Source organism: Oryx dammah, unplaced genomic scaffold (genome assembly GCF_014754425.2).
Source record: "Oryx dammah isolate SB20612 unplaced genomic scaffold, SCBI_Odam_1.1 HiC_scaffold_28, whole genome shotgun sequence".
Classification (NCBI taxonomy): domain Eukaryota; kingdom Metazoa; phylum Chordata; class Mammalia; order Artiodactyla; family Bovidae; genus Oryx; species Oryx dammah.
The window spans coordinates 92,122,338-92,144,821 of NW_024070212.1; the positions used below are offsets into that span (position 1 = coordinate 92,122,338).

Genomic DNA, 22,484 nt, shown 5'->3' on the forward strand with positions numbered 1-22,484 from the left:
GGCCCTAGCCCAGTACAGCCCTCTTCTTGTCCTAACACGATTGCCTTACCCGTTCTGTCTCTTTGGCCACGCTAGATTTCTTTGTATCCTCTCCAACTGCTCCTGGAGTTTGGGGTAAGGAGTAGTGGTCTGGGGGATGTTGAGATGGGGAAGTTTTAGTTGAGGCCTCCCTAAATTCTTGGGTTGGGATAAGAAATGGCCTATATATTTCGAAAAACATGGTAGGTCCTCAGGCACTGTTACCTTCCCTCCTGGGAGAAATAGGACCTTTGGGGACCTGCGTATTTAGACCTTTGCCCTGGGTCTGAAGATTTCCCTTCTCCCCTCTTCCCTGAAGAGCTAGGTTACTGCCTCCTTACCTTGTAGGGAACAGCACCTGCATCCCAGGGAGCAGTGACTGATGCCAAAGGAAGGGCTGGATGAAGGCTCGCAGGTCTGATGTTAGACGGTCCTCAACCGTTGTCCTTGGTGTAGTTCAGTCAGTGTGTCTGAAGAAACTGATTTTTTTTGAAGGGTGAGGGGACAGTCGTTATGAATGGAGAACAAGAGGTGTGACCCCCCTACTCCATCCATCCCATTGTCTACATCTTTATTGGAACTCAGGGTTTATGCTTTTTCTAGGTGGTTGTGTGGTAGGTAGTGTGTATTTCCTTTCCCTTCCTTTTTTCATTTGTTTCGTTTTTGTACTGACCTTACTGTATGAAATGTCTTTACTACAGCCCTGCTGTTCTAAATTGTGTTTTATCCTCCCTATTTGCACATTTATTGGTGGGTAATGAGATTGGGTGGACATTCAGTGCACCTGAATGCAGTCATTCCTTCATCCAGTAAATAATTTTTGATTACCTACCATATTCCAGGCATGATCCTAGGCACCAGGGATATAGGAGTGGACAGGACACACAAAGTTCCTGCTCTCATGAAGCTTGTGTTCAATTCAGAGAGACAGAGTAGGTACATGAACAAATTAATAGACAAGATAATTTCAGCTAGGGATGAGTTCTGGGAAGAAAATGAAACTGATGGAGTAGAAAGACTGAGAAAGGATGAGGGAGCTGACATTACTTGAGCTAGGAAGGTCAGGGGAGGCTTTTCTGAGAAGGTGATATGTGGGTTTCCATCTCAGTGATGAAACCACAGGGAACTGTTGGGCCAAAATGTTTTAAGTACTGACAGTCCCATTTTAAAGCAGATTACTGTAAAATTTGTGTAAAATTTTGAATACTGAAGGAGACATTAGTGTGTAGTATTAGGAGTGGGTTTAGATTTGAGTTTTAATTTAGTCTGCCACAAACCAGTTGAGAGACCTAGCTGCTGCTAAGTCGCTAAGTCACTTCAGTTGTGTCCAACTCTGTGCGACCCTATAGATGGCAGCCCACCAGGCTCCCCTGTCCCTGGGATCCTCTAGGTAAGAATATTGGAGTGGGTTGCCATTTCCTTCTCCAGTGCATGAAAGTGAAAAGTGAAAGTGAAGTCGCTCAGTTGTGTCCAACTCCAAGCGACCCCATGGACTGCAGCCTACCAGGCTTCTCTGTCCATGGGATTTGCCAGGCAAGAGTACTGGAGTATGTTGCCATTGCCTTCTGAGAGACCTAGGACAAGTTGCTAAAACTTCTCAAAGCTCAATTCCTCATGTGCCAAAGGGGCATAATAACAGCTATCTCACACATGCAACAAATAATTACCCAGTTATTATTCCAGTTAACTGTGTTAGGCGTAGGCAATACCTTGGCATCACATATTCAGTATTCTTTGTTAGATGTTAAGCTCCATGTGGTTGATCCATTTACCACTGCTGCATAATAAACCACCCCAAATTAAGTGGTGGAAAGAAATCATTCTATTATGCTCATGATTCTGTGGGCCAGAAAGTCAAACAGGGCACAGTGTATCCCTCGTGTATCCCTTGTTTCCGAGTCTGGGACCTCAGCTGAGCTGGTTACTTCCCCATGTGCTTTGTCTTCGTGGGCTAGTGTGAGCTTCCTCACCGTATGACAGCTGGATTCCAGGAGTGAGCACCCTAAGAGGACAAGGTGAAAATACATGGCATTTTTGTCATCTAGTCATAAAAGTCACGTGGCATCACTTCCACTGTACTCCATGCGCCTGTTCAAGGGGAAGGGACATTAACTACCTCCTTTCCATTCCCCACAGGAGGAATGTTGAGGTCACATTGTAAAAAGAGCTTGTGGAATGGGAGATATTACTGCAATCATCTTTGGAAAGTATGGTCTACCCTAGTAAGTTAGGACTATTTCTGTCTTATTCATGCTCAGGAATATTTGTTGAAAGAAGAAATGAATGGTACCCATGATCGTTGGGATCCCTGTCTTTTTTCAGCTCATGGTCTGAAGACTATCAGCACAAAGAAGCAGGCAAATTACATGGCACTGTGATATGTACTGTCAGCAGGGGAATGGCAGGTAACTGCAGGAACACATAGAAGGGCAACTTGGTGGGGAAGGGGCTGTGAGGATTAAATGAACAAACAAAAGGCACTTAGTACTGTGTTACAAACTTAGAAAGTATTTATTTAATGCTTTTTACTATATTTACCCAAGGAAAAATATTGACTTGTTCCTGAAAGAAATTAATAAGAAACCAAACTTTTTTGTTTGTTTTTTTTTGTATCTCCTGGGTATGGATTCTTGGAAAACAGATTATAGTTCACCCACCCCACCTCCCAGAAAAGTGCTACCCAGAGCAGTGATAAGTAAGATTTCTTCCCAGAAGTTTAAGCAGATTTGACTCTTTCCAGATGATGGCCGATAGTTTGCAGAGAGGAAGTACAGTGATGTGATGTGAACACTGGATAGAAATCAGGAGGCCTGAGTTTTAATCCTGGTCAGCCAGCTCTTGGCTTCCCTGGGGATCATTTATTAAATGAGAAAGTTGGACTAGAAATGATTCCTAAGAGTCCTTCCAGCTCTAATATCTTAGAGTTCTAAAATAATCTTCTCTGTGTGCTCAACATTTGGAATGTACCACCGGTGGGAAGAAGTGTAGTGATTAACATTTACTGTACATTTTGCTATATTCCAGGAACCGTTCTTTGTATTTTTCATGTATTGACTGGTTAAATCCTCATGATAAGTAGATAAGGGATGTAATCATCATCCCCATTACACAGATGAAGAGTCTAAAATGGGATACAGGAGTCACATTGCTAGTAAGTGGACCAGCTGAGATGGAGATTCCACAGCTTTTGTCCTCAACAGTACGCCTCTCCTGCTCTGAGTGTAGAGACTCCTTTGAAGGAGAAAAGGGAAAGTTATCAGTGGGGGCGGTTCATACACTCTCCTGCCTGAAACAGAAATGGATGACTTTGTCAAGTCTCTGAAATAACCATTTGGCATTGACACATATGGGGTGTTTACCTTCCATACTGTATCCTATTCACATTCACAACAAGCCTAAGAGACAGATATTTTTGTTAGTCATATTTCACATACATGACTTGTTTGATGCATACAGACTTTATTTAGCCGTGGTGTTATTCTACCTCTCAGGTACAGTGTTCCCTGTTTCAGAGGCTTGGCTGCCAGTTCGGACACTTAACCTTTTGTTCTGTCAGCTGGGAGAGGGTGGGTAATACTTTTCTGATGTCCTTAGCTTACCCTCAGGAAAACAGTTTTAGCCTGAAGGGCTTGGGAATTCTGATGTAAATCCTGTGTTTGGAAACAGTCACTTACTTTCCTCCCCCACCTTTTAAATTAATGTGTTAGCGAAGGAGCTGCTAATGTGGGAACTTTCAGCTCACTCTGCAGATAACTGGCATAAATAAAGTGGCTGTGCAGGTGATACTTGAGGAAGCTGGACTATCTTCAAATGTTCCATGTTGGCATGGGTATGAGTGTGGGTGCTGTCAGGGTGTAGGTAGCAACAAGGTAAGCACTGTGCCTTTTCAAGTTTTCAAGTTATTTTTGAAGGGAAACATAAGGACCCAGGTTTTCCAGAACTGAAGTCTGTGTTTTCCTTCTGCTTTGGGAAAGCCACGTTCCTTTATTCATTTATTCATGTTTATCTTTGCAGGAGAGTTAGTGAAGTATGGTGAGTAAACTACAGACTCTGGAACTCCACCACGTAGGTTCTAATCCCCGCTTTGGCATTTACTAGCAAGCTATTTAACTTTACCTTCCTTGTCTATAAAATGAAGACAATTGCATTTCTACCTCATAAGTGTAAGGATTAAATAATTTAATACATGTAAAAGCATGAAAAACAATGCCAGGCATATAGTAAATGCCATATAAGTGTTAGTCATTATTAATATTATTATATTATCATAATCAGGGCTTCCCTATTAGCTCAGAAGGTAAGGAATTGACCTGCAATGCGGGAGACCTGGGCTCAATTCCTTCGTTGGGAAGATCCCCTGGAAAAGGGAATGCCTACCCACTCCAGAATTCTTGCCTGAGAATTCCATGGACAGAGGAGCCTGGCAGGCTACAGTCCATGGGGCCACGAAGAGTTGGAATCAGCTGAGCAGCTAACACACAACACATTATCATCATTATTCCATAGAGTAAGCACTCAAAACATCATGGTGGTGATTATTACTTATGAAAAATTCCAATTTACCTTTTAATATGAATTTTCAAAGAAATTTTTTACACATAGTGAACTGTTTCAAATTACACCTCTGGAATTACTCTTGGAAACAATGCACTAAGGCAGCCAGGGAAGTGTTGGGCTCTGGGAAAGCATTTTAATTGGGAATCAGACTAAATTTTGGTTGTGGCTTCCTTTGTGGTCTCTGGTAGCCTCTTCCCTTTTCCAGGCCTTTGTAATGTGAGAGGATTGGACTGATCTGCAACTTTGTGCTGTCCAATGAAGTAGTGATAGGCCCTTACCACTCAAATTTTAAATTAATTAAAATTAAATTTTAAAAATCCAGCTTCTGTGTTGCATTAGCCATATTTCAGGTACTCAACAGTTTGTAGCTACCATATTGAACAGTGCAGATATAGAAATTTCCGTCATTGGAGAAAGATCAGTTAAATAGCACTGCCCTGGGTTTAATCACTAAGTTGTGTCCGACTCTTGCAACCCCATAGACTGCAGCATGCCAGGCTCCTCTGTCCATGGAATTCTCCAGGCAAGAATACTGAAGTGGGTTGCCATTTCCTTCTCCAGGGGCCTTCCAGACCCAGGGATTGAACTCGGGTCTCCTGCATGGCAGGCAGATTCTTCACTATCTGAGCCTCCAGGGAAGCCCCACTCCCCTAGGGTCTCTCTTAGCTATAACCTATGACTGTAGGCTTTGTCAGCTAGCTTCTGAGTAGTCCATGTTTATGGAGAAATTTTATTTTGCTTGATAGTAATCTAGCTTGCCTAATTTTGTTTTGCCTGATGTCTGTCTGGGATATAGTTTTCAATCATTTTACTTTTGACTTTTACAAGTCCTTCTGTTTTAGGTGCTTTTGTAAACATCATAGAGGATTTTTTTTAAAACCAAAATCTGACAGTTTCTTTCTTTACCTTTACCTGGCAAGTTTTGTTCACTTATATTTGTAGTGATTATTGACAGAGCTGGTCTTATTTCTCTCATCCAATTTTCTGTCGCTGCTGTTTTTTTCTATTCTTTTCTCCCTTTCTTTGGGGGTTGAATTTTGCTGATTCTTGTATTGCTTTATTGCCTTTATTTAATTTGGAAGTTGGCACCCTTCTTTTCTTTTAGTGGTTACTTGTGGAATTTTACTCACATATTTAACAACAAAATCTAACATTAATATCTTAACCCCCCCAATAGTTGGTGGGCCTTAGAGCATTCTAATTTCAGTCACTTCCTCTTTCTTTATAAGCTATGTTGTCCAATACTTTAGTTCTCTCTCTCTTCTTTTTTAACTATAAATTGAGCATTAAAATTTTTATACAAATGTATTTGGATATATCCACATGTTTACCAGTTAATTTGCTCACTGTTCCTTGTAGTTAGGCTTTATTCTGGAATCACTTCTTTCCTGAAACTTGCCCTTTAGTATCCTTTTAGTTTCTCTGGTTCTCTCCTAGAGAACTATCTCATATTTACCTTTGTCTCTTCAAAAGTAGTACTTTCTCCACAATCCTTGCCAGTCACCATGCTTCCTATTTAACAGAAGGTTGAAGGACTTGGAAGAGATCTGTCAAAAATTGTCACCTTGATTTTACTGATTTTACCCACCTTGTAGTACCAGTGTCCATATGTTCTTCCTTTTCTGTCTTTACTAGATAAACTGTCAGTGCTCCTAGCAAAGGCTAGTCCCTTTACTTGAGTAGGAAATCCCATCTCCTTTCATCTACTCGATATTTTTGGCTCTCCCTTTTCGTCCTGTATCCTCAATTTTCCTGCCTTTATTATATCATTTCTATCAGCTTTCAACATCCTATCCTTTCCTCCATATTGAATACAAACCCTTCACGGACTCACAGCACCCTCTAGCAATTGCCCCTGCACAACAAAATTCTTTGAGAGAGCTGTGTGTGCTTGTTCCCTAATTCTTCCCCTGGGCTGTCTTGATCTTGCTCTAATCATCTTTTCATTCTCACTCCTACTGAAACTGGGCTTGTCAAGGTCTGCATTGTTCAGTTCAGTTCAGTTCAGTTCAGTCACTCAGTCGTGTCCGACTCTTTGCGACCCCATGAATCGCAGCACGCCAAGCCTCCCTGTCCATCACCATCTCCCGTAGTTCACTCAGACTCACGTCCATCGAGTCACTGATGCCATCCAGCCATCTCATCCTCTGTCGTCCCCTTCTCCTCCTGCCCCCAATCCCTCCCAGCATCAAGGGCTTTTCCAATGAGTCAGTTCTTCACATGAGGTGGCCAAAGTACTGGAGTTTCAGCTTTAGCAGTGTTCTCCACTTGCTAAATCCCGAAGTTTCTGATTTAATAGGAGTACTGGAGTCAGTGGATCATCCTTCCTTCTTGAAACATCCTGGAAACACTTCTGGAATTCCATGTGCTGCTGGTGCCTGTTCTTTGTCACCAGCTGGTCTTTGGTTGCTTCTTTATCTCCCTTATCTAGTAGTGCTCCAGGGTTCCTGAACTCTTTATCTACACTCACTCCCTTGGTGATCCTTTTCACTCTTAAGCTTTAAATAACATCTGCATGCTGATAACTGTCCCTTGAATTCCAGTCGCAGATGTTTAGTTGCTTATTCAGCATCTCTGTTTTGATATCTAGTGAAGTGAAAGTGAAGTCACCCAGTGCTGTCAGACTCTTTGCGAACCCATATACTGTAGCCTACCAGGCTCCTCTGTCCATGAGATGTTCCAGGCAGTAGTACTGGAGTCGGAGAAGGCAATGGCACCCCACTCTAGTACTCTTGCCTGGAAAATCCCATGGACAGAAGAGCCTGGTGGGCTGCAGTCCATGGAGTTGCTAAGAGTCGGACACAGCTGAGCAACTTCACTTTCACTGTTCACTTTCATGCATTGGAGAAGGAAATGGCAACCCACTCCATTGTTCTTGCCTGGAGAATCCCAGGGACAGGCGAGCCTGGTAGGCTGCTGTCTATGGGGTTGCATAGAGTCGGACACGACTGAAGCGACTTAGCAGCAGCAGCAGCAGCAGTACTGGAGTGGATTGCCATTTCCTTCTCCAGGGGATCTTCCCAACCTAGGGCTCGAACCCAGGTCTCCCGCATTGTAGACAGACACTTTACCATCTGAGCCACCAGAGAGGTAAGCATCACAAAATGAGTGTATCCATATCCAGGCACTTTAATGTTTCTTTCCAAAACTCACTCCACCTACTCTCTTCCCCATCTCGATTAATGACAACTCCATTCTAGTTGCTCAGGCCAAAAAACCTTAGAGTCATCATTAACTTCTCTCACCCCCTATCCAGGACAAAATCCTTTTGATTTTACCTTCAAAATATGTCCAGAATCTGATGGCATGTGCTTCCTCCACCATCACAGCTAGTCCAAACCACTGTTATCACATGCCTGAATTATTGCAGTAACCACTTTCCTAGTCTCTTTTGCTTTTTTGCCTTTGCCTTTTCTGTATTAGTTTACTAGGGCTGCAATAACAAGTAACACAAGCTGAGTGACTTAAACAACAGAAATTTGTTGTCTCATATTTCTAGAGAGTAGGAGTTTAAAATCAAGCTTCTGGCAGCATTGGTTCCTCCTGAAGGCTGAGAGAAGGATCTGTACCAGGCCTGTTAGAGATGTCTGTGTTCTTCTCCCTGTGTATGTGTCTGTGTCCACTTTCCCTTTTTTTAATAAAGATACCAGTCATATTGGATGAGGCCCCACCCTGATGACCTCATTTTAATTTGATTACCTCTGTAAAGACCCTGTTTCCATATTAGGCCACAGTCTGAGGCACTGGGGATTAGAGACACACAGTTCAACATCCACTGTAGTAACACCCACTGTAATCTGTTTTCAGCACAGAAACCAGAGCAGTCTTGTTAAATTACAAATCACGTCATGTTACTACTTTGCTCAAAACCCTCTAAAAGTTTCTAGAAGCCAGAGTCTTTATAGAAGCCTCTGAGGTCCTGTATTGCCTGCTCCTTCCCTTGCCTCATTGTCCTTGCCTCCTTCTACTTTGAAGGACAGCCATTTAGTGCTTTCGAGCAAGGAGTTTGGACCCTAAGTGCATAGGTTCAGATTACAAATCTGATACTCATTAGCTGTGTGAACTGGGGAAAGTTATGTAAACTTTTTGCCTCAGTTTTCTCATCTATAAAATGGGGTTAGTGAGTACCTATCTCTAGGGTTGTTATGAGGATCTATATTGGTGAAGTACTTAAAATATTGCTTGGTATGTTAATGGCAAATACATAAGTCTTCAGTCCCAGACACTGTTCTAAATTCTTTGTTGTTGTTGGTATATTCAATCATTTCTTTTAGTTTTTGTATTCCATGTATGAATGAAAACATGATATTTGTCTTTGACTTATTTCACTTAACTTGATATCCTTCAGGTCCGTCCATATTGGTGCAATAGCAAAATTCCATTCTTTCTTATGACTGAGGAGTATTTCATTGTATATATGAATATACACGCCATTTTGGTTTTTTTGGCCACACTATGTGGCTTATGAACCTTAGTTCCCTGACCGGGGATTGAACGCGGGCCACCACGTGCGAAAGTCCCAAGTCCTAACCACTGGACCTCCAGCAGATTTCCCTATATATACCCATCTTTATCCATTTATCTGTTGATAGATACTTAGGTTATTTTCATATCTTAGCTATTGTAAGTAATGCTGCTGTCAACACTGTTCAGTTCAGTCGCTCAGTCGTGTCCGACTCTTTGCGACCCCATGAATCGCAGCACAGCAGGCCTCCCTGTCCATCACCAACTCCCGGAGTTTACTCAGACTCACGTCCATCGAGTCAGTGATGCCATCCAGCCATCTCATCCTCGGTCTTCCCCTTCTCCTCCTGCCCCCAATCCCTCCCAGCATCAGAGTCTTTTCCAATGAGTCAGCTCTTCGCATGAGGTGGCCAAAGTACTGGAGTTTCAGCTTTAGCATCATTCCTTCCAAAGAACACCCAGGCCTGATCTCCTTCAGAATGGACTGGTTGGATCTCCTTGCAGTCCAAGGGACTCTCAAGAGTCTTCTCCAACACCAGGGTTCAAACGCATCAATTCTTCAGTGCTCAGCCTTCTTCACAGTCCAACTCTCACATCCATACATGACCACAGGAAAAACCATAGCCTTGACTAGACGGACCTTAGTCGGCAAAGTAATGTCTCTGCTTTTGAATATGCTATCTAGGTCGGTCATAACTTTTCTTCCAAGGAGTAAGCGTCTTTTAATTTCATGGCTGCAGTCACCATCTGCAGTGATTTTGGAGCCCAAAAAAATAAAGTCTGACACTGTTTCCACTGTTCCCCATCTATTTCCCCATCTATTTCCCATGAAGCGATGGGACCGGATGCCATGATCTTCGTTTTCTGAATGTTGAGCTTTAAGCCAACTTCTTCACTCTCCTCTTTCACTTTCATCGAGAGGCTTTTGAGTTCCTCTTCACTTTCTGCCATAAGAGTGGTGTCACCTGCATATCTGAGGTGATTGATATTTCTCCCAGCAATCTTGATTCCAGCTTGTGTTTCTTCCAGTCCAGCGTTTCTCATGATGTACTCTGCATAGAAGTTAAATAAGCAGGGTGACAGTATACAGCCTTGACGTGCTCCTTTTCCTATTTGAAACCAGTGTGTTGTTCCATGTCCAGTTCTAACTGTTGCTTCCTGACCTGCATACAGATTTCTCAAGAGGCAGGTCAGGTAGTCTGGTATTCCAGTCTCTTTCAGAATTTTCCAGTTTATTGTGATCCATACAGTCAAAGGCTTTGGCATAGTCAGTAAAGCAGAGTGCATGCTAAGTCCCTTCAGTCGTGTCCAACTCTTTGTGACCCCATGGACTGTAGCCCACCAGGCTCCTCTATCCATGGGATTTCCCAGGCAAGAATACTGGAGTGGGTTGCCATATCCTCCTCCACAGAATCTTCCTGACCCAGGGAACAAACCTGTGTTTCTTATGTCTCTTGCAGGTGTAGCAATGTAGGATACACCACTTTACCATTTTACCACTAACACTACTTGGGAAGCTGCTGTGAACATTGGGGTATGTGTATCTTTTCAAATTAGTTTTCAGTTTTTTCCAGATATATACTCAGGAGTGAAATTGCTGAATCACATAGCAGTTCTAGTTTTAGTTTTTTTAGGGATCTCCAAGCTGTTTTCCACAGTGGCTGCACCAATTTATATCCCCACTAACTGTGCAAGGGTTTCCTTTTCTCCACCTATTCTCTAGGACTTCCCTGGTGGCTCAGACGGTAAAGCGTCTGCCAACAATGCGGGAGACCTGGGTTCAATCCCTGGGTCGGGAAGATCTCCTGGAGAAGGAAATGGCAACCCACTCCAGTATTCTTGCCTGGAAAATCCCATGGATGAAGGAGCCTGGTGGGCTACACAGTTCATGGGGTCGCAAAGAGTCGGACACGACTGAGCGACACTCACTCACCTATTCTCTAATATCTGTTCAGTTCAGTTAAGTCGCTCAGTCGTGTGCAACTCTTTGCGACCCCATGAACCACAGCTCACCAGGCCATCACCAGCTGTCCATCACCAATTCCTGGAGTCCACCCAAACCCATGTCCATTGAGTTGGTGATGCCATCCAACCATCTCATCCTCTGTCATCCCCTTCTCCTCCTGCCCTCAATCTTTCCCAGCATCAGTATCTTTTCAAATGAGGTAGCTCTTTGCATCAGGTGCCCAGAGTATTGGAGTTTCAGCCTCAACATCAGTCCTTCCAATGAACACCCAGGACTGCTCTCCTTTAGGATGGACTGGTTGGATCTCCTTGCAGTCCAGGGGACTCTCAAGAGTCTTCTCCAACACCACAGTTCAGAAGCATCAATTCTTCTGTGCTCAGCTTTCTTTATTGTCCAACTCTCACATCCATACATGACTACTGGAAAAACCATAGCCTTGACTAGACAGGACCTTTGTTGGCATAGTAATGTCTCTGCTTTTTAATATACTGTCTAGGTTGGTCATAACTTTCCTTCCAATGAGTAAGCATCTTTTAATTTCATGGCTGCAATCACCCTCTGCAGTGATTTTGAAGGCCAGAAAAATTTATTATTTCTTGTGTTTTTCAAGATAGCCATTTTGAAAGGTATGGGGTGATATCTCATTGTGGCTCTGATTTGCATTCTCTTGATTTTGAGTATTTTTTCATATGCCAGTTGATAATTTCTATTGTATTTTCTTAGCAAAATTATCTATGTCCACTTTTTAATTGGGTTCTTTGGTTTTTTGGTATTGAACTGTTTGAGCTATTTATGTATTTTTGGTTGTTAACCCTCTTATTGGTCATAGCATTTGCAAACATTTTTTTCCCCTTTCTGTAGGATGTCTTTTTGTTTTGTCTATGGTTTCCTTTGCTGTGCAAAAGCATTTAAGTTTAATTAGGTACCGTTTGTTTCTTTTTACTTTTGTTCCTTTCACCTTATGAGGCAGATACAAAACAATATTGCTGTGATTTGTGTCAAAGGTGTTCTGCCTATGCTTTCTTCTAGGAGTTTTCTGGTTTCAGGTCTATTATTTAAGTCTTTAATCCCTTTTGAATTTATTTTTGTATGTAGTATGAGAAAGTGTTGTAATTTCATTCTTTTACATGTAACTGTCCAGTTTTCCTTGTACTACTTATTGAAGAAACTGTCATTTCTTTTTTGTATACTTTGCCTCCTTTGTCATAGACCAATTGACCATAAGAATGTGGGTTTATTTCTGGGCTTTCTATTCTGTTCCATTGATCTGTGTATCTGTTTTTGTGCCATTACTGTGCTGTTTTCATGACTGTAGCTTTGTAGTATAGTCTGAAGTCAGAGAACACGATGCCTCCAGCTTTGTTCCTTTTTCTCAAGATTGTTTTGGCAATTCAACGTCTTTTGTGTGTTTTAAGACCTTTAACATAATGATTTATTTAATCCTCAAAGCAACCCAACAAGGTAGGTGCTGTTGTTACTCTCATTTACACCCGAAGAAATTGAGTTTAAGTAACTTGCCCAAAGTCGCACAGCTAGTTAGCTACAGAACTACAGGAATCAAAGCCAGGGAGTCCAGGTCCATAGTGCAGGCTCTTAACCATGACATAATACTGCTCAATAAATACTTACTGAAATAATGAGTGGTGACTACCTGATGGTAGAAAAATACCTCAGTTTATCTAAAAATGTCTATTTTGGCCTTGTTCTTGAAAGATAGTTTTGCCAGGTACATAATTCTAAATTTAGAGATATTTTCTTTCAGCATGTTGAAGGTGATGTTTTGCCATCTGATTTCCAATTTGTTACTGTCAGTCTAATTGTCAGTCTTTGAATGGAAATATGTCATTTCTCTTTGAAATGCTTTTAAGATCTTAGTATTTGGTTGTTCTGCAGTTTCACTACAATTTATATGTGTGTGATTTGTTTTGGTAATTTGTCAGCTATACATCGTGCTTCTTACTATCTGCAGATCCTTGTTTTATCTTGGTTCTTGAAAATGCTATCATTCATCTTTTTTTCATTCTAAAAAATGCAAATGTGTTTTTAAATAGATATGATACATTAGCATGGTTTAATACTTTTAAGAGGTATATTCTTCCTTCTACTCTTGTTTTTCAGTCATCCAGTTCCCACCCCAGTATATTATCTCTTCAGATAAGTTTTTTTCCTTCAAGTTTACATTCAGAGACTCCAATTTTATATATACCAACCTTTTCTTAATTTACTGTCTATTTCCTTTACATTTTCTGTCTTCTTATCTCTGTGCTATATTCTGGATAACATCTGATTCACATTTCCACCTGTCTCTAGTTTGCTATTTTAACCTAGCCATTGAATTGTTTTTTAATAAGTAGAGTTTATTTTTGAACAGTTTAAGACCTATAGAAACATTGTGCAGAAAGCGCAGAGTCCCCGTGAGCCCTTTTCCACGACGCCTTTCGCTGCCCCAGTCTCCCCGGCATTAGTGTGGTCTTTCACTGTCTCCATAGTTTGGCCTTTTCCAGAACACCAGTCCCGTAGAATTGGAATCCTACGTTATGTAGCCTTTTTAGATGGGCATCTTTCACTTACCAGTATGCACTTGAGGCTCTTTTATGTCTTTTTATGGCTTAATAACTCACTTCTGTGTATCACTGAATATTCATTGATTTTGTATTTCAAAAACCACATTAGTTTAAAAACTTCTATTTGGTGCCTTTACAGTTTTGCCTATTTTGTGTTTTGTTAGATGCATATTTTTGTCATGCCATATGTTATTTCTTTCAATGGTTATATAACAGTAATTTTTGTATCCTATGCCTAATCATTCTAATATCTGAAGTCCTCTTATCTATTTGTTGGTTCTGCTCTTACTTGTGGTGACTTCTTTGCTTATAGGTTTCGTGATCTATGACTGTAAGCTCATAATGGTTATTTATATAGGTTATCCTGGAGGCCTAACATTAGTAATGCTTTCCTCTAGGAAAGTTTGGCATTTGATTCATCTGGAAACCAGGGGCTACTAATTAGTGCCCTGGAATCACTCTAGTTGCTTTTGACAGCTGGGTTAAAATGGAGTCTCAGATTCATCTCTTTCATCTTGCCACATGATGATGGACATTTGCGTTCAGGTTAGCCTTGCCTTTTGCTTGTTGCTCATTGTTCCTTGTCTGATTTAAGCTTACTTTGTGTTTGTGTCTATTACTTTGAGCCCAGTGGGTGCCTTTTGGAAAGTCTATTTTATGTAGGATTTCATTGTTTTGTAGGTGGATATCCCTCCAGACTGTCTAGTCAGGCATCTCTTCAAAGCAGGGTTCTGTTGCCTGAGTTTAGGTTTTGACAGGTACAATGATGATGGTCATAGTAAGGCACCTTCCAGTTCTCCTGGGGATCTTCCCAGTTTCACTGTCACTTGTTTGTTCTCTCTCCAGGATTAGACTTTGGGCTGTAGGCAAGTGACACATTTTCCCTTGGCCAGTAGCCCATGCTGTTTGGAATGAAAAGTGATGGTTAGTTTGGATACTGCCTCTTACTGCTAATCTGGATGAGCTCTTTATTTCCCTGTGCTAAGCTGATGGAAATTTCTGGGAAAGAAAGGCCTCAAGGACAGTATGTGTAGTAACCAAAAGTCATAAAATTGAACTTAAAACCCCCACTTGGCCATTTATCAGCTATGTGACCTGGTATAGGCTGTGTATTCTGAGTCTCAAAAGCCTCAACTGTAAAGAATGACAAAACGTGCTGTTTACTGATCATTTTCAATCTGATAAGCACTGTCTTAAGATATATATATATAATAAATGTGGATGAGAACTAACTGCTAATGGTTCAATTAAGTTATAGAACCTCAAAAACGAAAAACCAATAGAAAACCTGCATCTCATAAGATTGTTGTTGAACATTAAATTACATATATATATATATTACATACATATATATACATATATATATTATATATATATTCCCTGTGCCACCAGGGTTGGAAAGGCAAGATACAGCTATTATTATGCGTATTTTAATGGAAATATAGAGAGGTTCAGTGAAAGGGTTATTGTTAAGAATAAATTTAAATAAGATAACGTGTGATGTGCAGGACATGTGTAAATTGGTCAATAAATAACAGCTAGTGTTGTTATGGTCACTATTTTCAAGATGCAAAATTAAGTTATTTATGTGAGATGGCCTATTATTCATTTGCTCAATAAATATTTTGTGGAGCACTTACTATAGCCATGAAAAATGAAAATGTTAGTGGCTTGGTTTTGTCCAACTCTTTGTGACCTCATGGACTGTAGTTTGCCAGGTTCCTCTGTCCATGAGATTCTACTGGCAAGAATACTAGAATGGGTTGCCCTTTCCTACTCTAGGGAATCTTTCCCACACAGGGATCAAACCCAGGTCTCCTGCATTGCAGGCAGATTCTTTACTGTCCGAGTTACCAGGGAAGCCCTGTGTAGTGCTAAATGCTAGGGAAACAGGAGGGAATAAGACAGATATGGTCCCAGCCCATAGGGAATTTCCTTTAGAGTGAAGGAGACATATACATAAACATTTACAGTTCAGCCTGGGAAGTGCTGTAATGGGATAAGAATAGAGTGCTTGGGAAGTCAGAGAAGATTTACCAGAAGAAATGCCTGCTAGTTTCATACCTGAAGAATGAACTGGAGGTGACAGTGGGAGGAAAGGCAAAGGAAGCAGTGATTATGAAGGCTGAAGGGGAGAGAGGGTGCATATTGGGCTTAAGGAAACGAAAATTAGTGTTGGTTTTTTATTTTTCGAGAGTTATGTTTTGTTTGGTGGGAATTTTTAGGATTTCAAGCCTGGGAGACAGCATCTCAAGTAATCCTGAGAGAACTGCTCCTGAAAATTAGTTTTTTGTGTAAGATTTTAAGAAAAGTGTGGAAAGTGAGCTGGAAAGGTGGGTAGCAGCCATATTCTGAAAGGCTTCAGAAACCCTGCTATAAGAGTTTGACCTTCCCTTTTTGGGCTTTGAAACGCATCTGAAAGATATTTTACCAAGCAAAGATGTGATTTTAAAAGATCACTCTAACTGAAGTGTGGGGAAAAATAACAAGAATAACTTTATATTATCTCAAAATATATTGTCTTAAAATCCTTACACCACCACTTGGAGGTATGGGTATTATTCTTGATTTTATAGATGAAGAAATTGGGACTTCAAGAACTTACTTCATTTACAAAATTCACACATTTAATGTCTTTCTGACTCTTTAAACTATACTGCTATGTTGACTCCAACTAGCAATGATTTGTTAGGACTTGCTTTAAGATAACTGTGGAAAATTCTCATTCATTCTTTATAGTATTATTTGCATACTCTGTTAGTTTACAAAGGTTTTCATACCATTAATAATTTAATCTCCTTAAAAACTGAATTAGGTGACATTATCTCCATTTTGCAGGTATGAAACTGAGACTTGAGGTATGGGACTGTCCATGGTTCTATACACCTAGAAAGCGGTGGAGTTGAGACTTGAACACCATGCTCTTGACAAAGGAAAGCCTTTTTTATGAGTATCTTGTGAATATGCTACATTTCTTTCATGGGTCTTTGCCCTTTGTTCATGTGTGAATATTTATGAGGCTCTTTCCTTCCAGGTTTTGGAGATCACATTCATTGGAGGACGCTAGAAGATGGGAAGAAGGAAGCAGCTGCCAGGTACAAGATATGGTTTTCGCTTGTCTAGAACACCTTCCAGCCATCAACTTAGCATTAATTTCAGGTGAAGGGTTATGCCAGGGCAGAGCAGTGGAGTAGTTGCATAACAACAAAAGTAATAATACTAGCTAATGTTTTTAAGTGCTTACTATGCACCAGACATTTGTTATGTGAATTAACTCATCTAACAACAACTCTTCTGAGGTTGGTACTGTTGTTATCTTCATTTTATAGATGAGAAAACTAAGGCACAGAACAGTTAAATAATCATATAGCTAGTTAAGTGGTAGAGCCAAGATCTGTACCCAGACACTTCAGATCTACACTCAGCCAGTAAAACATACTGCCTAATAGTCTCAAGTTGAATAGTCTATACTGTACTGGAGAAATACAAAAATCCAGTATGTTTGCACTTACTTTATACACACATCTCCTTGCATAGAAACATTCATACTTCTGTACCTACCAAATGATAATGCTTGCTTTTGCTAGAACAGATTCTATAGCTTCATGGCTCTGAGACTCATATCTTCTGCAGGAGTGGAGTTGCCAAATTTAGCAAACACAAATGGAGGATGACTATAATCTTATGAACACCACGAGGACAAGGAGGGGTGGTGGGATGAATTGGAAGATTGAGATTGACATAAATACACTATTGATACTATTTATAAAATAGATAACTAATGAGAACCTACTGTCTAACTTAGGAAACCCTACTCAGTGCTCTGTGGTGACCTAACTGGGAAGGAAATCCAAAAATGAGGGGGTGTATGTATATATACAGGTGATTCACTTTGCTGTACAGTAGAAACTAACACAACATTGTAAAGCAACTATACTTCAATAAAAAAATTTTTTTAAAGGATGCCCAGTTAGATTTGAATTTCAGATTAAAAGTAATTTTATTCATTTATTTTAAAATTTATTTTTAATTGAAGGATAATTGCTTTACAATATTGGTTTGATTTCTGCCATACATCAACATGAATTCACCATAGGTGTACATATGTCCTCTCCCTCCTGACTTTCCTCCCACCTCCCACCCTTTTCTACTCCTCTGGGTTGTTAGAGGGCCCCAGGTTGAGTTACCTGAGTCATAACAGCAAATTTCCAACAGTAAGTAATTTTAAATATGCTCCAAGTAATATTTGAGACATACTTATTTTAAAAGCAATATGTATTATCTGAAATTCAAATTTAATTAGGCATCCTCTGTGTGTGTATACATATATTACATATTTGTGTGTGTATATATATGTATATACATGTGATATATGTGTGTATATATATATATGCCACATCTTGCACCCTGACCAGGATCAAACCCGTGCCCTCTGCAGTGGAATTTTGGAGTCTTAACTACTGGACTGCCAAAGAAGCCCTAGGCATCCTATATTTTATCTGGCATCCTTCAGTTCAGTTCAGTTCAGTCGCTCAGTTTTGTCTGACTCTTTGCGACCCCATGAATTGCAGCGCACCAGGCTTCCCCGTCCATCACCAACTCCCGGAGTTCACTCAAACTCATGTCCATCGAGTCAGTGATGCCATCCAGCCATCTCATCCTCTGTCGTCCCCTTCTCCTACCCCCAATCCCTCCCAGCATCAGAGTCTTTTCCAATGAGTCAACTCTTCACATGAGGTGGCCAAAGTACTGGAGTTTCAGCTTTAGCATCATTCCTTCCAAAGAACACCCAGGGTTGAACTCCTTTAGAATGGACTGGTTGGATCTCCTTGCAGTCCAAGGGACTCTCAAGAGTCTTCTCCAGCACCACAGTTCAAAAGCAGCAATTCTTCGGCAGTCAGCTTTCTTCACAGTCCAACTCTCACATCCATACATGACCACAGGAAAAACCATAGCCTTGACTAGACGGACGTTAGTCGGCAAAGTAATGTCTCTGCTTTTGAATATGCTATCTAGATTGGTCATAACTTTCCTTCCAAGGAGTAAGCGTCTTTTAATTTCATGGCTGCAGTCACCATCTGCAGTGATTTTGGAGCCCAAAAAAATAAAGTCTGACACTGTTTCCACTGTTTCCCCATCTATTTCCCATGAAGTGATGGGACCAGATGCCATGATCCTCATTTTCTGAATGTTGAGCTTTAAGCCAACTTTTTCACTCTCCTCTTTCACCTTCATCAAGAAGCTTTTTAGTTCCTCTTCACTTTCTGCCATAAGGGTGATGTCATCTGCATATCTGAGGTTATTGATATTTCTCCTGGCAATCTTGATTCCAGCTTGTGTTTCTTCCAGTCCAGCATTCCAGATGATGTACTCTGCATATAAGTTAAATAAGCAGGGTGACAATATACAGCCTTAACATACTCCTTTCCAGATTTGAAACCAGTCTGTTGTTCCATGTCCAGTTCTAACTGTCGCTTCTTGACCTGCATAAAGAGTTTTCAGCAGACAGGTAAGGTGCTCTGGTATCCCATCTCCTTCAGAATCTTCCACAGTTTATTGTGATCCACACAGTCAAAGGCTTTGGCATAGTCAATAAAGCAAAAGTAGATGTTTTTCTGGAGCTCTCTTGCTTTTTCGATGATCCAGCGGATGTTGGCAGTTTGATCTCTGGTTCTTCTGCCTTTTCTAAATCCAGCTTGAACATCTGGAAGTTCACGGTTCATGTACTGTTGAAGACTGGCTTGGAGAATTGTGAGCATTACTTTGCTAGCATGTGAGATGAGTGCAATTGTGCGGTAGTTTGCATTCTTTGGCATTGCCTTTCTTTGGGATTGGAATGAAAACTCACCATTTCCAGTCCTGTGACCACTGCTGCGTTTTCCAGATTTGCTGGCATATTGAATGCAGCACTTTCACAGCATCATCTTTTAAAATTTGAAATAACTCAACTGGAATTCCATCACCCTCACTAGCTTTGTTTATACTGATGCTTCCTAAGGCCCACTTGACTTTGTGTTCCAGGATATCTGGCTCTAGGTTAGTGATCACCCCGTCATGGTTATCTGGGTCTTGAAGATCTTTTTAGTATAGTTATGTGTATTCTTGCCACCTCTTTAATATCTTCTACTTCTTTAGGTCCATACCATATCTGTCCTTTATTGTGCTCATCTTTGCATGAAATGGCCCCCTTGGTATCTCTAATTTTCTTGAAGAGATCTCTAGTCTTTCCCATTCTATTGTTTTCCTCTATTTCTTTGTATTGATAGCTGAGCAATATTCAATGCTACTTAAGGCCCCCACTGTAAATTGATGGACACAGTCATTGACCATCAGGAGATCACATTCTCCAAGACCTACAATATTTGATATAGATTACAGATGCCATTCTAAGCTCCAGCTCCTTTTGCAGAGAGCAGGACCTGATTCTAGTTGGCTTATTGCTCCTGTTTCCATAGCAACAAGAGGGCCTGTAAGAGTTAAAAGATACAGGAAGTGCGGCTTTCATTTCCGGCTTGCGTCAGAGCCGCCGGCAACCCGGAAGTTGACGCGGCGCGTTTGCACATGGCCGCTTCCTGGGAGGATGCCGCTCGTGGTGTTTTGCGGGCTGCCGTACAGCGGCAAGAGCCGGCGCGTAGAGGAACTCCGCGCGGCCCTGACAGCTGAGGGCCGCGCGGTGCAGGTGGTGGACGATGCGGCGGTGCTCGGCGCGGAAGACGCAACAGTGTATGGCGATTCAGCCCGTGAGAAGGCCTTGCGTGGGGCCCTGCGAGCGGCTGTGGAGAGGCGCCTGAGTCGCCAGGACGTGGTCATCCTCGACTCGCTGAACTACATCAAGGGCTTCCGTTACGAGCTGTACTGCCTGGCGCGGGCGGCGCGCACTCCGCTCTGCCTCGTCTACTGCGTGCGACCAGGCAGTCTGAACGGGGGACTGCGGATGGCAGGCGCCGTGGATAATCCAAACCGGAACGTCAGTGTGAGTTGGACACCGCGAGCTGAGGAGGGAGGGAGACCTCTGGCGGTGGGCACCGATGTCCTCGGGGAACCACAGGCAGTGGCCTCTGTAGTAAATAGGCGAGCCCAGGCAGAAGTACCTACGGAATCCGAGCCAAAGGAAACCAGGGCGACAGATTTTCCAGCTCTCGTGGCTTCGGAATCCGAGAAATCTGCAGAGCATGTGTCTGGTGCTTTTTACCCTCCCGAACTTTTGGAGGCCCTAGCGCTGCGCTTCGAAGCTCCCGACTCCCGGAATCGCTGGGACCGACCCCTGTTCACCGTGGTGGGCTTAGAGGAACCGTTGCCACTGGCAGAGATCAGAGCTGCCCTGTTTGAGAACCGGGCTCCTCCACCCCATCAGTCTACACAGTCCCAGCCACTTGCTTCTGGCAGCTTTCTGCACCAGTTGGACCAGGTCACCAGCCAGGTGCTTGCAGGACTGATGGAAGCGCAGAAGAGTGCAGTCCCCGGAGACTTGCTTAAGCTTCCTGGCACCACAGAACACCTGCGGTTTACCAGGCCTTTGACCATGGCAGAGCTGAGTCGCCTCCGTCGTCAGTTTATTTCCTACACCAAAATGCATCCCAACAATGAGAACCTGCCTCAACTGGCCAACATGTTTCTGCAGTATCTGAGCCAGAGCCTGCACTAACCGGAGCAAGTGAGTGGGAAAACCATGGTTTCTTGTCTAACCACTACAATATTTGTCTGGGAAGAATAAAGTTCTGCAGAATATATTGACGTGATATATTGGTATGTGGTACTCATACCCTCCTGGACCCCTCTGTGCCAGGCCTTGAGTTACAGCAAATTTGATACAGAGAATGGAGAACTGTCTGAGGATCTAGGCAAAGTTCTCTAGAGGACAGAGCTTGAGTGGACAGAGCTTGCATAGATTGAGTTCTGTTTGGGCTGTCACACACCATTGATTTCTGACATCTGAAGTGTGGGAGAGCAGACAGGATGGATGAATTGTTTATAATAATTGTGAACAGAACTGAACATAGCACAATTCTGCATCTGTGCTGACCTTTTCTTCATACCAGTTTTTTAAGTACTGTGCCTGCATTTGGCTGGTCTCTGACCTGGGGCCTGGGGTCACAGATAGATCCACTGGTTTCTAACCTTGGGAAGCTTTGGTTCTAGTGGAATTGAAAGATAAAACTACTAGATTATTTCATTTAATAAAATCTTTTATAAAAAGTGTGCTGGCATCTCTTTCTCTTAATGTAGCTTTATATTCTTCATATAATTTACTTAATGTAACATTTTAGATAGAGATGTATCCCTGTTATGCCTTCTATCAGAAGTACTTTGCTAGTTCTCAGTGAGTCTTGGTCTTAACATGGAGTCACGATCATGACAACTTCCCTAACTGGGTGCTTCATTCTGTTCTTCAAGGCAAAAGCCCTTTAAACTTGTCTTTCATTTATCTCATTAAACAAATAATAGATAAGTGCTTATGTTTTTGAAAGATGGTTTAGATAGTCTTTGCCCTTGAGAAATTAGTAGTAAACAGATGTCAGTTGCTCAGTCATGTCTGACTCTTTGCAACCCCATGGACTGCAGCACGCCAGGCTTCCCTGTCCATCACCAACTCCAAGAGCTTGCTCAAACTCATGTCCATCAAGTCAGTGATGCCATCCAACCATCTCATCCTCTGTCATCCCCTTCTCCTCCTGCCTTCAATCTTGCCCAGCATAAGGGTTTTTATCCAGTGAGTCAGTTCTTTGCATCAGGTGGCCAAAGTGTTGGAGTTTCAGCTTCAGCATCAGTCCTTCGAATGAATATTCAGGACTGATTTCTTTAGAATTGACTGGTTGGATCTCCTTGCAGTATAAGAGACTCTCAAGAGTCTTCTCCAACACCACAGTTCAAAAGCATCAATTCTTCGGCGCTCAGCTTTCTTTATAGTCCAACTC

The 22,484-nt window shown here is 41.8% G+C and overlaps 2 protein-coding genes and 1 long non-coding RNA gene across 3 annotated transcripts in view; 2 read left to right on the plus strand and 1 right to left on the minus strand.

Moving 5' to 3' along the window:
* Window positions 1-22,484, plus strand: part of TXNDC12 (thioredoxin domain containing 12) — a 32,844-nt gene that overhangs the window by 1,007 nt on the left and 9,353 nt on the right. Inside the window, exon 2 of the mRNA XM_040231179.1 lies at window positions 16,604-16,664. Coding sequence (XP_040087113.1) covers window positions 16,604-16,664 — 61 coding nt within the window. The remainder of the gene's footprint in view (window positions 1-16,603; window positions 16,665-22,484) is intronic.
* Window positions 6,453-21,403, minus strand: LOC120856152. The gene is made up of 3 exons (XR_005719393.1): window positions 21,327-21,403; window positions 10,963-10,972; window positions 6,453-6,465 (listed from the first exon to the last, which is right to left on the minus strand). It is a non-coding gene; the product is annotated as an uncharacterized LOC120856152 (long non-coding RNA).
* Window positions 19,769-21,768, plus strand: KTI12 (KTI12 chromatin associated homolog). The gene has a single exon (XM_040231170.1). The coding sequence runs from the start codon at window positions 20,150-20,152 to the stop codon at window positions 21,212-21,214; it is 1,065 nt and encodes a 354-aa protein (XP_040087104.1). The 5' UTR covers window positions 19,769-20,149; the 3' UTR covers window positions 21,215-21,768.